A 16,524-nucleotide genomic window follows, 5' to 3' on the forward strand; every position below is an offset into this window, starting at 1 on the left:
GGAAGGGATAGGGTCCCTCTGAGGGTTTCCCAACCCTCTTTTTAACGAGAAGAGGGAGAGAGAGAATAGGGGGCGGGGCTTTCGCTGGCCGTTCGGCTGGCGTGGTCGTCGTGGAGATGACCATGATGAACCCACTGAAGTCGGCAAGGAGTGCCGACTTCAGTTCGTTGGGCCCTAGGACGGGCCCAATTCGGGTCTTCACAGCCACATACACACACAAAAAAAAAATAGAGAATCATAATATAACTCCCATCGACAACTAATATTTTGAAGAAAGTATCCAGCTGAATGGTTATTTCTTCGTTGTCATTTTAATTTGGTAAAGGAGTAAAAAACATCAACATTTGGAACCATCAACACCTTAGAAAACCTGAAATCCCGAACACAATAGTCAAATTCACATGAATATTGTATAATATCATTAGCAAAAATAGGTATGCAGCAACCAAAATGTTCCAAAAACAACAAACTTCTAAGATGAACCATCAAGAAAGAGTAGGAGAAAAAAAACGTACCAAATGCTTAAAACCTTGTCCAGAAATATGGGAAAAAATCATACCACCAATAATTCTCACAAGACACATTTGTTTCTAAAAGCAAACCAGCAGGAATTCTTCACCACTATATCTTGAAGATAGAAATCCACTGCAACCTTTGTCATATCTAATGAGACATGCATCACATTCTATCAAAAAAAAAAAGGCACGCAACAAAAGACACGAATACCTTACAAAGGACTCCAACAATATACAAAGGAACATATATGTAAGGAGCTACTTGGAGAAATTCTTGCAAAAAAGGGAGAGAGGGAGTGAGAGATAAGCATCATAAAGGAATCGCCATGTGAGTACAAATTTAATTAACTCAACAACAATGACCGTAAGAAACCTACATATACATGTACTCCACTAACAAGTGAAAGAACTTATGGATCGAAAGACATCACTATCACGAGCGACCAAACATTACCAAATTTATATGCATACATACATAATGTTGTTTGTATAACCCAAGCATTTTACCCTATCAAACACTAAAAAAAAATATCTCAACACCATCAAATGCATCTTGTAGCACAGAATGACAACAACCAACCTACCTAAAAAAATAGAACTAAAGGAAAACATGTATTTTCAAGATTAACACTCATAAGGTTATTTTTTTAGAAAAGAACATGACACATCACAAAATCATCATACCGTAAAGTACTGCACTTCCATGCATGCAAAAAAGATACCATCATATCTAAATATCATCCACCATAACCTTCTAGCAAGCAGGTACATACATGCAGAAATCCCAGATTCATACATTGCCAAAGGATTAAATAGATAAATCATTAGAAGAGAGAAGATGAACAAAGTTCAATTGGTGCACAAGCACCAAATAAGAAACCGCTTCTTAAAGAACCAGTTGCAACCACATTGTTAGGGAAAAAGTATTTCTATATTGCTAAACAACGTAAAATATAGATTCAAGTACTACTGAAGAAATAAGTTTGAAGCTTAAATTGTCATGCCCCAAACCCACCACCCGGGTCAGCCACATGATACGAGCGTACACTTCTTAGGGCAGGGCCCTAGAGAATATGCTAGGTCTGAAAAACTTATTACAACCTCAATATCCGTGAACAAAAATGAACTCGTTTCATAACAAGTAAAAAATTTGTTTAAGATTATAAATTTCATTCATCCAACCGGTAACAAGGATGCTCTATCTATTCATCCGTTTACCTGTGATCTCAACCATAGCCAAGTACTATGTAACTTGCAACTTTGAAAAAAGAGAAAAAGGAGTTCTGAGCTTTATAGCCTAGTAAGAATCTCTTCACATTCATACGAATATAATAATATAGTTTGAAAATAGTAATAAGTGACACTAAAATAAAAATATAAATTATGAAACTTCTTTTCAAACATTCATATAACTCAATTAAACCAACAAATATTCGCGCATGCATACATCAAATATCTGGCTTATCAAAGGGGATATATCACACAAATACCAACAAGTAAAATCTTTTATTCAGCATCGGTTTCATGTGTCTTATCATCCGTTTCTTATTATCTTAATTTCAAGTTTCATAGCAACTATCTTTCCAGCTTTGGACTAACCAAGATTATGACCTAGTCCAAAGATGCTAAACAAAATCTCATGTAAGGTTCAGCTTGTCACCCTCACATTACAACCTACTCTGATTGAGAGGATTGAATTGTCTCTGAAAGAGGGCTCAGAGTGACAGAAGATCATAGAAGCTGTAGAGTCGAGTGCCCAGTCGGTATTTCGGATACATGAGGATGGTTCTTTAAAGTTTGGTAGTAGAGTGTGTACCAAAGGATCTAGTTTTGAAGAAAAAGATTCTTCATGAGGCTCATAACTCTGTACAGTGCACCCAAGAGGCACTAAGATGTATTGGGATATAAGAAAAAAAATGGTGGAAAAAAGAGATATAGCTTAGTATGCTGCTCGTGTTTAGTGTGTTAGCAGATGAAAGGCTAAGCATCGGTCACCCGCTAGACCACTACAGTCTCTTTTCATTCGCCAATGGAAGTTGGAGCACATCATCATGGATTTTGTGACCAGTTTGTCTAAAACCCCTCGAGGTAAATGATGTCATGTGGGTTATTATTGATTGGTTGACCAAGTCAACACACTTTTTACCATTCGGGGTTGATTTCTTTTTGGAGAAATTGACAGGTTTGTTTATAATACAAATTGTGAGGCTATATGCGGTCCCAGTAACCATCGTGTTAGATAGAGACGATAGATTTGTGTCACAATTTTGGAAGGGCCTTCATAAAATTCTTGGTACCAAATTGAACTTTAGTACAGCTTTTCATCTGCAAATTGGACAGTTGGAGTGGATGATTTAAATCTTAGAAGATATGCTAAGGGCCTATGTCCTACAATAATAAGCAAGCATTGAAATGGCCTCTTTTGAGGCATTATATGGTAGGAAATGCTGCTCTCCTATTTGTTGGATGATGTAGGCGAGATAAAAGTTTTTGGTATAGAGTTAGTGCAGCAAACTGTAGATAAAGTACAAGTAATAAGAGAACAACTTCGCATAGCTCAGAGCTGACAAAAAAGTTATGAGGATAATAGAAAGAGAGAGAGCTGGAATTTTAAGTTGGTGAGCATGTTTTCTTCAAATTATCGTCCACTAAAGGTGTAATAAGATTTGGGGTTCGCAGTAAATTGAGACCTAGATATGTTGGCCATTTGAGGCCTTGGACAGGGTCGGAGGGGTGGCATATCGATTAGCATTACCATCAATTTTACCGAGGGTGTGTGGTGTATTCCATATATTGATGCTGAGAAAATATGTTCTGGACCCAAGTCATATAGTAGAGTAAGGGTCGGAGGAACCGGTACCGGGCACCTTACTGATTTTTTGGCAGAACAAGTTGGTACTGGCCATGTCAGGCCCATACCCAGGGAGAAAACCTGCTGAAGCCGGAGAAGGAGAAGAGAAAGAAAGAGCGAGCGGGGGAGGGAGGGAGAAGGTGCGGCCCCGGGGGAGGGGGGAGGTCGTGACCGCAGCGGGGTCCTCTATTTCTAAAGAGCCGTTTTTAAAGCCGGAACCGTCCGGTTCAGGACGGTTCCGCATTCTATGAGTAGAGTATAAGTTGTTGGGTCTTTATGAGGAAGTATCCAGTATGGATTGTGGACATGAAGGATTAGGTCTTACGACACTGAAACCATTTTTTATGTAAAAATACAATAAAGCAATCATTCGGAAAGAGAGGCCCTTTGAGAACTCAAGGAAGAGATAAAAGTCAAGCGCCTTCAACTTTTTGTAATCTCAGGAATGTAATAACCTAGCTCTTTAGGCTAGTGGGCTTGAAAAGGCTAGGGCTCTTGGGCTCCAAACGTGCCATGCACATGAGGGGGCGAGAAGGAAGACTCCGGCTGGAAGTTTTCTTCCTCCTCAATTGCACTAGAAACCCAATGTTTCATGGCAATTCAAAGACCGACAAGACCATGGGATTCATCTACAAAGAGCACTCATTCCCTCCTACAAACTCCACCAGAAATCGCAAGAATCACCTTCGATTCCTTAGCCTTTTCACTAGGTTTCTCCTTCAATTTTCGCTGAGAAGGGTCACTGAAACTTCGCCAGACTGAGGTAAGGGATCAAACTTCTTCTTCCTCTTAGAATCTTAGGTTGATGGTCGGGGTCGCCACTTGTTTTGGGCCAGAGAGGAGCCAAAAAAGCATGAAACATGGCCATCCCTGTTTCCTTCTCTTTTCCTTGGGTTGCCGACCATCGTCGGCAATGGCTCATGCTCGGGACTACTGTGGGCCACCGTCTATTGGCTCTTCTAGTTTCGGTTGGGAGGGAGGGGGAGAGATATGTCTCCCCAATTTGAAAAGGGAAGACCTTCTCTTCTTTTTCTTCTCTCTTTCCTCTTTCTACTTCTTTATCTTCTCTCTCTAATGGGTTGAAGAGATGTGGATGAGCGATCAGGGGACACGATGGTAGACCCCTTTGATGCGCGGTGGAATGCAACTCTCTTGTTCTGTGCACCGACAAATCGCTGTCGGATTCCTTATTTTTTTTTATGAATTAAAATATTTTACTTTCTTTTTTCAAAGAATATGCTAGAAATGAACTTAAATTAGGCCATGACGTTTTCCTTTCATGCATATTGAAATATGGCTTTTCTCATTCTATGTGTTGGCAAACCAGTGCAGCATTCCCACATATTTCTTTTCTTATTAATTAAAATATTTTATTTACTTGTCAAAGAAAGCACTAAAACTAAATTTAAATAATGCCAATTAGGACTTCTTCCGTTCAATAGTTTCCTTCTATGTACCATGCACGGGAAAATCATTGTTGCATTCCTAAAAGTTCTTTTCTTAATAATTAAACTTTTAATTTTCTTTGTTTTCAAAGAAGATGCCAGATATATATTTAGATACTACCAGTCATGATTCTTGGCATGAGCCATTTCTTTTTTGTGAATGACGAATGTTGTACTAGCACATGGTTATCAAATATCCTTAAATATCATTTTTATGTATACAGTTGATTTTGTTTGTAAAGAAGAATATGTTTAAAATAGGAAGAATATAAGGATACCAATTTTCTTATTTGTTTGAACGATAGGAAGAAAAGGAATTATAAAAAATAGAGTTATGCTCAAATAATATTTAATATTTTCGACTTCGTTTAGTAGCTCCAACATATTGACCCATGTGTCTATATAGAAAAAATAAATAATGTATAAAATACAATAAGTTATGTAATTAAAAAAGAGAAACGAGAAAATACAATGCATAGAGAAAATTTCAGATGGTTGAAGTAAACATATATCATCCCAAGTGAAATTTAAATGTTTGAAAAAGAAGTAAATATTATCTTTTTTTGTGCTACGTAGATTGACACAATTAGTTGTTTGAAAAAGAACTAAATATTATTATCTTTCCGATCAAAAAAGCTATATCTTCTTGTATGACCAGTCAGAAGTGAATAAGTACTTTATACCATACACCATATCTCTACCATGTGTGGTAAGAATCTTGTTGACCCCATGATCTCCCTCCGCTCTTAGCATCTCGATGCTGTGTGCAGTGCTTCAGGTTTCTTTTTTTTTTCTCCCTGTTCTTTAGTTGAGCCAGCCAATTTGTTCCACAAAAGGAGAAAGAACAAGCTGATGATGTTTTGTAATGCAACTCTTCAAATTTTATAATACAATTCTTGTATTAAATGATCATGAGAACTTTTTTTTATTTTTTTGAGTGAAAGATTTGGCAGTAGTGTAATCACTTTGTTGAACATATGGACAAGAGTATTGACGATGGCGATGCCCAATTTGAGGGAACAGCAGCAGTGTAGAAGAAGATAACTCCAGTGGAGTTTGTTCCCTCCCTATCAGTATTAATTCCTTTACGCACTCTTCTAGAGGAGCAATTTTGTTGAGGTGTTTTGGTCCGCCAGTTCTGCAGTATAGAAAAGCGTTCTCCATAACTACAGTATGCAAGCGAAGATATCTGACACTTCCCCCAATGCCGTCTCCGCGTAGCCCCCAGTCCCCGGCGCCGGCCCTTGTGTGATTGCTCCGGCCAATCTCATTGCCAGCGCCGGGACCTCCTCCACGTAATTCTTTGCCTTTTCCCTTTCATATAAAAAGCAAACAACAAACAAAACAAAAAGCATCATGGCACAATGGCAAACATTTCTTTTCCAAAAATTGAACAATAACTCAATAAATTAAAAGATATGGAAGAGTTATAAAATTGGGAGGCTGTGATTTTACCAAAATTAGAACATTTGATCCTGTTAGAACTCTATGTTTGGGCCTGCTTGAGCACAGAGTAGTATTATAATGGGTGACTCTCTGAGAAGTCCTCGTGCTGCATGTCTTCTTATTTCTATTGGATCTTTCTCTGAAAAGAAAAAAGAAATCTCAGTTATTTGCTTTTGAAAAAATTAAGCTCCCAAAATATCATATTAGTTTGAATTATATAAGGAAAAAATTTCATAGATGTCGGTCACATGCGTGCACAAGAATCAAGTGAAATAATATATATTCATGATGTTTTTGTGGGAAAAAACAAACATCTATTTTAGTACTAACATCTTTTAAGATTATTTTTTTATCCACAAGAAACTTCAAAGTTCATCACAATGCTCTGATGTATTTTAATTGGGGGCTTTATCGAAAATAACTATTTTCTTATCCTCCTGGCGAGATTTGGCATAATTTTCAGACAATCGTGACTGCGTATGTAAAGAAAATGACGCACACAATAACATCCCAAGCAATTTTTCAGCTTCCTCTTACGATGAACTACTATGCATCAGAAGAAGCATAAAAAAATAAATTTATGATAGATATTCTTGTCAAAGAGAGCACAACCATACATAGAAAATAGTTATGAAGAAATATTTGAAAAGAATAGGCAAGATGAAGACATTCAAAATATAATAGAATATGAGAAAATTATAAAATTAAAAAATAAAGTAATAAATCTAATCAGTGAGATGCAAGACCTAAAAGTTTGATGAACCATCCTTTTATCTCTAGATTGATGGAGCTGCTTTCATTCTCTTCTTTTTCATTTTTACCTTTCCATGTTCTCTTGAAAACACATTTCGTATTTATAAAAAGTTGGCAGAATAAAGCAAGTCATTGGTCTTTACACGCGTCAATTGCCTCTAATGTATATTCATTATTCTTTACATGCATCAATTTTGTTTCATGCATACTCTATTCTTTGCACGTATCAAAATTTTTTTGTACATATACGCAATCTTTTACATGCGTCGATTTTCTTTAATACATATCAACTATTCTTTACATGCGTCAATTTCCTTTCATGCATATCCACTACTCTTTACACCTATTGATTTCCCTTCAAGCAAGTCCCCTACACTTCGCACGTGTCAATTTCCTTTCATGCATATCCACTTCTTATTATACGTGTCAATTTCCTTTCATGCATATGCCTTGCTCTTTACTTGAATCGGTTTCCTTTTCATGCATACGCATTGCTCTTTACATGCATTGATTTCCTTTCATACATATCCACTACTCTTTACATGCATCGATTTCTTTTCATACATATCCAATACTCCTTACATGCATCGATTTATTTTCATGGATACAAAAATGTTTCCTTAAGATATGTGCCAAGAGATTGTTGTAAGGTTATCTCCATGAAATTTCTTTTTCCTAGATTTAAAGAATTTTAGTCATGATAAAAAAATGTAAATAAAGAGAAGGAAACAACTAGAATGAAAGAGAATCACAATCAAGTAACTAGCACGCTCGATTACTTTCTATCTTATTCGAATATAACAAAAATTCAGAAAAACTAATTGCCCATTGGGGTGTTTTGTCCATAATAGAAATGGAGGGAGGAATAAATAAGGCCATATTCAAGTCAGCTGCATCTTGATATTGTTCATAGTACACTTGAGCTTCCTGCAGAGTATGCAGGGTTCATGGCATATGGCGCACACATTTGATTCATCATCTGAATGTGCATAGTAAACTCATCAAGCTGTAGCAGAAACTCTTTCTTTCCACCATGTAGTGACATAAACCACACTCCTAATTGAAGAGTTTATACCCACAAATATATCATGCCAGCTTATAATAACTATTCCCCATCCCCCTTTTCTTTTTTCTAAAAAATGTTTTCCAAAAATCAGAGTCTTAACTCTGCTTGCAACTGTACCAAGTAAACAGCTTCAATGACATGAACCGATGTCATTCAAATACATAAATCACATAAAGTGTGATTATCCCTTCAAGGAAAATGAACATGGATTTTAATGATATCTCAGAATGACTTTACATTCAAATGAAAGTAAAAATAAGGAAGACTTTAATTGTTTTAAAAAGTACACTTGGAATTCTCTCGAAAAGAAAAAGGCAAACACTAGTTTCCAAGCGGAAAGTGCCATTATATTTACAGCACTGCAATCCTGACCACTTGTAAGCTAAAACAAGAAAGTATTGAGAGACACATTAAATAGAATAAACCAATGATATAGGATAATCATGACCTATCTCAATTTGAGGTCTCATATTACTCAAGATGTTCAGATATTTCTTCCTTAGTACAAGGCTATATAACTTGGTGAGAAAAATACGAGTGAGTTTTTTAGAAGACAAGCTGATACAACAATCTGTCTCTTTTTCTGAAAGTAGATACAACAAACTGCTCTCCAAATGAAAATGTAGAGGTTTTGTAGAGAGTTTAAGCCCACCATGGATCTTCCCCTGTTCTGAAATCAGTTTCAACCCATGGTACAAATAAAACTTTTCCGTCATCAATGTCCACATGAACCAAAGCCAGGGACTGTTTCAAGCAAAATCAAACTCAGTACATGGCAAAATAGATTATCAAATGCATCTTAATAAAGGAAAGGCGAAAGACTAGAGATGAAAAAATGACGGCAATGTAGCAAACAAGCTCAATTTTCAGAATTTTAATGGTTCTCGAGCTCAATTTTAATGGCTTTCAGAAGCATATCCTATGTCAAAAGAGTTAGGAAGCTATCAATTATAAGATTGAGATGACCAAAAATGATTGACTACTTATTTTTCAGAACATAAGTACGGGCTTCTTACCAATAAAAGGTTGAAACTGAATCATAATTGAAACTATATCTTATCAAGGCAAAATTATAGACCTCACTTTTCAATAGAAGTTTAGAGGTTAAAATTTGTAAGTTCCATATAATTTAGTACACATGTTGTGAGGAAATCCATTGGGTTGTAACTTATAAAATATATTTTACAGAAATTTGATACTTTCAAATGCACATTCTCAAAAAAGATTTGTGAATGCAGATTTGATCAGTCAAATATTGTTATTCCTTGAAATACTGAGTCTTTGTTAAGGTACCTTTGATTGTTTATTATCAAATGAATTATGCACTAAGTTGCATGATATAAACTACGTGATGACCTGAAAAACTGAGAAATCATAAACAAATAACAGGATTGTCGATAAACTGAAGAAACAGATGGCCTTACCAATGGTGCAGGCCCTCTTACAACTTTGCCTTGGTTGTTGTACTGGGATCCATGGCAAGGGCAAATAAACTTGTTCTCAGCTGCATTCCATGGAACAACACAACCAAGGTGGGTGCAGACAGCATTTAGGCCATAGGTTGCAAGAGTTTTGTCATTCTCCACGACAAGATAAGTAGGATCACCCTGCAGAATTGAAGATGAGTCAACTGGTATATTTGAAACTCTCATTGAAAGTGAATATCTTGGCAGGGTCAAAGTTTCTTTACCTTCAGACTGTAGAGGTATCCAACAATTTAACATAAAAAATTTTCAATATATTTTACGGAGTAAATGATATGCGAAAGACCAACTATGAAATTCGTGTGAATGCTACAATCCTCATCAGCTAAGGAAGACAATGCGGGAAATTAAGGAAGAATACTAGATTCTGAAATCTAATCTATAACGGTGGTTATGAAAAGGACTACGGTGACATGGGGTTGTGGTCATGAAATTAAATCTCTATAGCTAATTCTAGAAAAGAAAAAAAGATCGAATCATTCCAGCAAGCATAGTCTGTACAGGGAGATGTCTTTCTACTTATTTGTTCTTCAATATCTCAAGCGATATCAACTTTCCTAACTGATTCAAATCAAAAGCAGGTCAACACTTTCTGTGTTAAATGAAAAGCAGGATAGAAGTTTGCGGTATTTCTGGGTAAAGTGCAAGAGATGATATATTAGAAGTATATAAACAACACTTAGCACCATAATGATGAAATATAAAACCAACATTCATTTCATGAATGGCTTATAGCATCAGAAAATCCTTCTCACATGAAATTGATGGGAAAAAAAAACCCTACCTTTAACCCTTGGGTAAGTGTTCTATCACCAGGACCATGAATTTTAAGCCATTCAGCTGCAATAACATCATTTCCAAGAGCATCTTTTGCAACGACTCCCCCACCTTCTCCTCCCGAACTGTAGAAAATGTCATAATCCATAAGTGTATTCAAATTATGTAATTACAATCAGTGAGCCAAGAACAAAAGCACAAAAATGTAGAAAATGAAGATTTAGCGGCCAATACAATGGCCATTCCATTCAAATTTGATATATAAATACAAATAACTATAGTTGGAAATGTAACTCATGATAAATTTGAACTTCTGGTGGCACAGTAAAAGGAGAAACATTTAGCAGGACATATAAATGCAAATTGAGGAAGAGCCAGATATATTTTATGCCATTATAATTGCAGATAATAAGTGGAGCAGAACATGAGGCTCTCACCCAGGGGGAACAAAGAAGGAGCCATAGGGGACCAACATCGCCACAGTGGGCAGCGACAAGGTTCCCAGCAAAAGAAGGTTCATCAGCTGCCTCTTGCCCATGTCTGGCACTCTGTCTGCAGAAATGCTCGTCGCCTGGCAAGTGATCCTCCCAATCCTCCCCCTCCCCAAGCACAGCCCTTTCTCAGGCTTGCATAGAAGAGCTTGGGATGGTGAAAAGGCCCCATTTTTCCCAGAGCAAAGCTGCTACAAAGGAAAACGAAGAAGAATATATAACTGTTCGAGCATATAATGTCGTAAAGTGGATCTTTGATACTGTCTTCGTCTCCATAAAGAACTGGACGATGGTTCAAAGATTCAATTTTTCGAAGAACAGAACAGCTAAACTGAAAGAAGGACAGAAGAAGTTTTAGAAATAAATGGGCATGGTGAAGCAGAGCATAGAATTCCGTCCAAGAACTGGGTTAGGTTTTCTTATTCTTTGGAGGGATCGGGTTGTTACCTGAGAAGGGGCGGCAGCAGCTGAGAGAGTGGTGCAAGCCATGGGAATGGATGGAGCTTCCTCTCCGCAAGTTTGGAGATGAGCTTCTTTAGATTTCTTTTTATCTATGGGAGAAATGAGAGATGAGTGAGATGATAGGATCGCGTGTTGATCGATAGGAAACGGTTGGTCTTGCCGTGGCCACATGTTTGGGATTGTGTCCAAATCCCCACCCCTCACATAAAGAATGGTCCTGTGTGAGTCTCATATTTATATCAAATTTGTCTAGATACCAATAAATTTAAATCTTTTTCATGCCAAAAAAAAAAAAAAAACCATGGGACATGGATTGGGAAAGCCAAAAAGATAGCTTAGAAATTCAACAGAATCAACATCTATCACCTGCGACATATATCATTAGTAAACTATAATTTGCATGCATTACTTAAACAGCCATGAATAATCCAGGAGGATGTCATAGATTTTGTGCATAGTTGAATAATTATTGATTAATTAGTTATTGTTAGAATCATGCAAAGTCTTCAGCTAAGGAAGAAAATAAAGAACAGTAAGATATTTGAGCATTGTCATTATGTATTGAGGTGGCTGGTATGGAATGTATATAAAAATCACATGTCATACCTGTGGGCTCAGTCACTGTTTTGAGTGGACTGCAGTTCATACTGAACATTGAGAAACAGCTTGAAACAATGGAAAATCTTATGGGAAGGGAAGGAGAGCAAGACTATAAGAGTGATACTAAGGCCCATTTGGAGGAGCTTTTTGAGAGTCCAAAAGTACTTTCTGGCCTTCCAAAAGCACTTTTAGATGAAAAAGAGTATTTGGTAAAAAATTCAGAAAGCTGTTTTAAATTTTTCAGAAAGCTGAAAACAACTTTTTGAGAGAAGCTCCATTTTAGAGCTTTCCGAAAAAGCTGTTTTGAGCTTTGTCGGAAAGTTACTTTTTTTACCCAGATACTCCTAAGACATGGTAAAACACATAATTTGGTAGTGCTTTCGGCCGAAATGAATTAGTTCTTATTGAATAAATTTGTAAAGCACCATGATTTACTCCAGCAAATGAATAATTAATTCACTATTTCCTTGAAGGGGCTATATGATGAAAATTACAAAAAATCAATGCTAAATTTAGTTTTGTTATAACATAACTTACCTTCTTCTGTAATTTATCCCAGAATTCCAAGTACATGCTAATGACCTTGAGAGAGAATTTTCATTAATATGGGATAAATAGACACATATTAGACAACAAACAAATAAAACCAAATGTACATCACTAATCATAGCCATAATCATAACCTTCTTCGTTCCCTATGATTTGCATTGGATTCTCTCTTTCAAAGCTTCCGGCACAAATTTTAATCCTCTTTTAGCCATGTATTCAATCTCGATAAGATAAGGATTTTGATCCTGATAGCAATTTGTTTAAGAACCCCTTAACTGGAACAAATCTTGCAATTCACTATACATTTCCACAATTTGCAAAATCGAGATTGTATCCATCTTAAAGCGTACAAATTAATGCAAAACCATGATGGCATAAAACATAAGCCAAAAAAAAAAAAACACTTATTTATTAAGCATCACATTACAATTTGACAATAGACTAAAATCATCGGATAAATTGAATGATACAACAGCAGTTCACATCTTCATCATTATCATAGATGTATAGGCAACAGCAGTTCATACATTGATCAAGTGTCTTTCGTTGCCTTGCAATGTTGTATGAACTGAACTACTTTCGGCAATTTATCATCTCTTCCTCTGTGGTCTCACCTACAGAAAAAAACATATCATAAGCCCTTCAGGTTCACACTACCCAGCAGCTTATTCCAAAGCTACAGATTTCTAGACCATGATTTCAAAATCCAGAAGTGAAACTACAGTCAAAGCTATCTAAAATTTTCTAGAGCCTATCTTAATAAATTGAACAAGATATATTCCCAAAATAAAAAATAAACTCATTAAGAAATGCAAAGTACAGTATAGGAAGCTACATCAGGTGAACTCCACAATTCAGTAACTATAATTTTCCTTAACCTCGCAGATTCTAATATCTGCATATAATGAATCAGGGTACTGTTCTAGCAAGCCTCTGCCTTCTTGTTTAGGAGTGCATTCCCCTCAATAATGGGCACTCCTTTCTTAGTTGTGATTAAAAAAACTGATAGAATGTAACAAATTGCCTCAAATACACTTATTTTCTACATTTAGTGGTAACTTAAAGGTTAGTGCATTTTTTATTTTCATCAGTTTTAGTCTAGAAGATGGAGAATAAATCAAGCACAGTAACAGCAGCTTAACTCAAATGGCCACCCAATATTGTTCAATCTACAAATACCATTAACCAAGGAAGAAGAGGAATGAGAAATACAAAAAGATCAGGCACCAACCAAGAGTATTAGTTTTCAGATGTCCAGAAGGCAACATGAAACACCAAGATCCTTTTATGTAACAATAAATTGATGAAGTCACTAACAAGAAAAGAAGAGGAATAATGCATACCATGATCATTTCTTTTTACCATGCGTCATCAATCAAGATTTTATGCTAACACTTGGGAAAAGAAATATGAAGAGGTGAGATGGGGAAAAACTGAATAGCTAGGTGTGGCTTAGAGATTTTTATGAGGTAATTGATTTGAGTACTCTTAATCTTCATGGTACTGAAGGTCAAACATACCTTGTGATGACTTGATACTTTGACCGTCAGATGATGAGGAGTTCTGGAGATAATATCATCTCATAATTCCAACTACTCAGCTCAGGAGGAATGCAGGATATAGGCAAGTACAAGAGCAGCTACTTCAGCAATGGATCATCTCAGAGCCTTTGAGAAGATTTTATAACTTTTTGCAGAGACATAAGCTATTTTAAGGAAGACCTTGAATACTAACCACAAAATATGTGGTTGAAGGCCTGGAACCCTTTCCTGTCATCCATTGCCACAATAGTTCACTGTGTTCGGTGCTTGATTGTTCACATTTCTCACGATTATTGTGGTATAGAATTTTTACACAATGAATTGAAACCATTCCAGATGAAAGAACTACCAGCTGACGAAAAGTCGAGTTTTTTAACAGGCCAAAGTCATATAATCATTGTCCCAATGTAGTATTACAAAATCAACTCTCTTGTATCCACACTGAGAATCATTCTACTTTGCTTACAGATTCTCTCAACAGATTATTTGAAGCCAAATTCTTTTCCTCCAATACAAAATCATATTAGTTCACCAACATGGAAGCCACACAGACCTTTGTCTGTTCCAACCCAACTACGACCAGTATCTTTAGAGACCCCCCTCTCTTTCATCAACTCCCTCACTTGGCACACACCCTCCCATTTCCCAGCAGCTGCAAACGTGTTGGAGAGAGCAACATAAGCTCCTGGTCTCCAATCTTTGCTCAACTCAAACACCTCTTTTGCTGCAATATCTGCCATGTCCAAATTGCCATGAAGCCTAGATGCTCCAAGCAATGCTGCCCACACATCAGAACTTGGCCTCTCAGGAATCCTTTTAATAAAGTTGTATGCTTCACGCAGATTCCCACTGCGCCCCAATAGATCTACCATGCAAGCATAGTGCTCCATCCTTGGCTTAAGTGAATAGTCCCTCTCCATGCTCTCAAAAATATCTTGGCCACTTGATACTAACCCTGCATGCCCACAAGCCGATAGAGCACTCAAGAATGTAGCATAATTGGGTTTAACACTGTAAGTTCTCCTCATATCATAGAAAAGTTCAAGAGCTTTGCATGGAATACCATTCTTCCCATATCCATCAATCATTGAAGTCCAAGAGAATACATTCTTCTCAGGCATGTGATCAAAGGCATCCCTTGCATCCTCAACTCTACCACATTTAGAGTACATGTCTATGAGTGCACTCCCAGACTTTACATGGGAAAAAAGACCAATCTTGATGACTTGGCAATGCACCTGCCGTCCAAACTCCAATGCTGACAACAGAGAGCAAGCTCCAATTATGCTCACAAGAGTGGAAATCGTTGGCTGAAAACTCAATTGTTGCATTGTCTTATAAACTTCAAGCGAATTTTCAGCAGTATCCAATGTTTTGCTGTACCCCTCAATCATAGCATTGAACACCACAGTATCCTTCTCCCTCAAGCTGTCAAAAATCTCTTCTGCTTTTCTGAAAGAACCTTCATCCATATACCCAACGATCAATGCAGTGGAACACACAAGCTTCCTTTCCGACAATGCATCAAAAACGCCCCTAGCATAACCGACCTTCCCATTCTTCACATATGAATCGATCAGAGCCGCAATGAGGACATCATCCGACTGGCATATCAATTTGATAATCTGAGCATGAACCTGCCTCGCAAGATTTAGCAAAACCAAGGTCGCGGAGAGTTTCAGAACCATCGACAAGATGAAACCATCTGGCTTTTCACCAGAGAAGGCAAGCTTTCTAACAAGCTCAAGTGATTCCTTGGCAAGGCCTTTTTTGAAGTAACCAGTGATGATGAAGTTATAGGCCGAGAGAGTTGGCCCGGGCATTCCATCGAACATATTGCGTGCGTTGGCCAACGAACCACATTTCAGGTGGAGGATGAGGAGCTTGATGGATACATTGGTGTTGGGTCGGAGCCCGGCTTTGAGGATTTGAGCATGGATGGTTTGGCCATGGGAGGGGGAGCTGGAATTGATGTAGTGCTGAAGAATTGAAGCAAGGAAGGTGGAGTTTTGGAGGGAAATGGGGTGGTGGATGTGTTTTTGCGGGAAGAGGGAGGAGTTGCTTCCAATTAGGGAGGAAAGCGGCCTTACCAACAGCCGTCCATTTTTCATCGTGTGGTGGTGCCAGTTTTTTTGACCGTCAGCTGAATCAAGTATGGGAGAGAGTGGAAATTGTCAAGCGAAGGTGATTGAGAAAAGAATTCGGTATTTGAAAAAAGAGGAAATATATAATATAATTAAGATTTTAGATACGCTTGTTTCTAAAGCGCACCGAGTCGTGGACTCACCGACCCGTGGACCCCTCACGTTGCGATTCCCGGATACGAGTGAGTGGGTGTGAGTGGGTGCCGCTCTAGATGGGTGAATTAAACAGTGCCACAATTGGATAGCTAAAGATTTTTAATTTTTCGGAATACACCATAGAGACTTCCATAATCTAGAAACTTGCAGCTAAAATATCCTGTTTCATGAGATAAATTTTAGGGTTTTTTATATGATTATATCTACCTTTCTTTCAAGTTGGGAAAAATGCCCACATAAAATT

At 37.3% G+C, this 16,524-nt stretch overlaps 2 protein-coding genes across 5 annotated transcripts; both read right to left on the reverse strand.

Moving 5' to 3' along the window:
- Window positions 1–8,337: 8,337 nt before the first annotated feature.
- Window positions 8,338–11,470, reverse strand: LOC103723659 (cytochrome b6-f complex iron-sulfur subunit, chloroplastic). Of its 2 annotated transcripts, none has more exons than XM_008814634.4 (5): window positions 11,276–11,470; window positions 10,775–11,016; window positions 10,345–10,462; window positions 9,501–9,683; window positions 8,338–8,820 (listed from the first exon to the last, which is right to left on the reverse strand). In XM_008814634.4, the coding sequence occupies exons 1-5, from the start codon at window positions 11,459–11,461 to the stop codon at window positions 8,719–8,721; spliced, it is 831 nt and encodes a 276-aa protein (XP_008812856.2). In that variant the 5' UTR covers window positions 11,462–11,470; the 3' UTR covers window positions 8,338–8,718. The 2 variants fall into 2 exon arrangements, with proteins under 2 accessions (XP_008812856.2, XP_008812857.2); XM_008814635.4 differs by having other exon boundaries at window positions 8,487–8,820; window positions 10,775–11,019; window positions 11,276–11,389.
- On the reverse strand, window positions 9,613–16,187 carry LOC103723658 (pentatricopeptide repeat-containing protein At1g28690, mitochondrial). Of its 3 annotated transcripts, none has more exons than XM_039117985.1 (6): window positions 13,960–16,187; window positions 12,967–13,053; window positions 11,276–11,507; window positions 10,775–11,016; window positions 10,345–10,462; window positions 9,613–9,683 (listed from the first exon to the last, which is right to left on the reverse strand). In XM_039117985.1, exon 1 carries the CDS (start codon window positions 16,089–16,091, stop codon window positions 14,499–14,501), a length of 1,593 nt encoding a protein of 530 aa, XP_038973913.1. In that variant the 5' UTR covers window positions 16,092–16,187; the 3' UTR covers window positions 9,613–9,683; window positions 10,345–10,462; window positions 10,775–11,016; window positions 11,276–11,507; window positions 12,967–13,053; window positions 13,960–14,498. The 3 variants fall into 3 exon arrangements, with proteins under 3 accessions (XP_038973913.1, XP_038973914.1, XP_026655993.2); XM_039117986.1 differs by having other exon boundaries at window positions 10,775–11,019; XM_026800192.2 differs by lacking the exon at window positions 12,967–13,053.
- Window positions 16,188–16,524: the final 337 nt, after the last annotated feature.

Source organism: Phoenix dactylifera, unplaced genomic scaffold, assembly GCF_009389715.1.
Source record: "Phoenix dactylifera cultivar Barhee BC4 unplaced genomic scaffold, palm_55x_up_171113_PBpolish2nd_filt_p 000294F, whole genome shotgun sequence".
Lineage (NCBI taxonomy): Eukaryota > Viridiplantae > Streptophyta > Magnoliopsida > Arecales > Arecaceae > Phoenix > Phoenix dactylifera.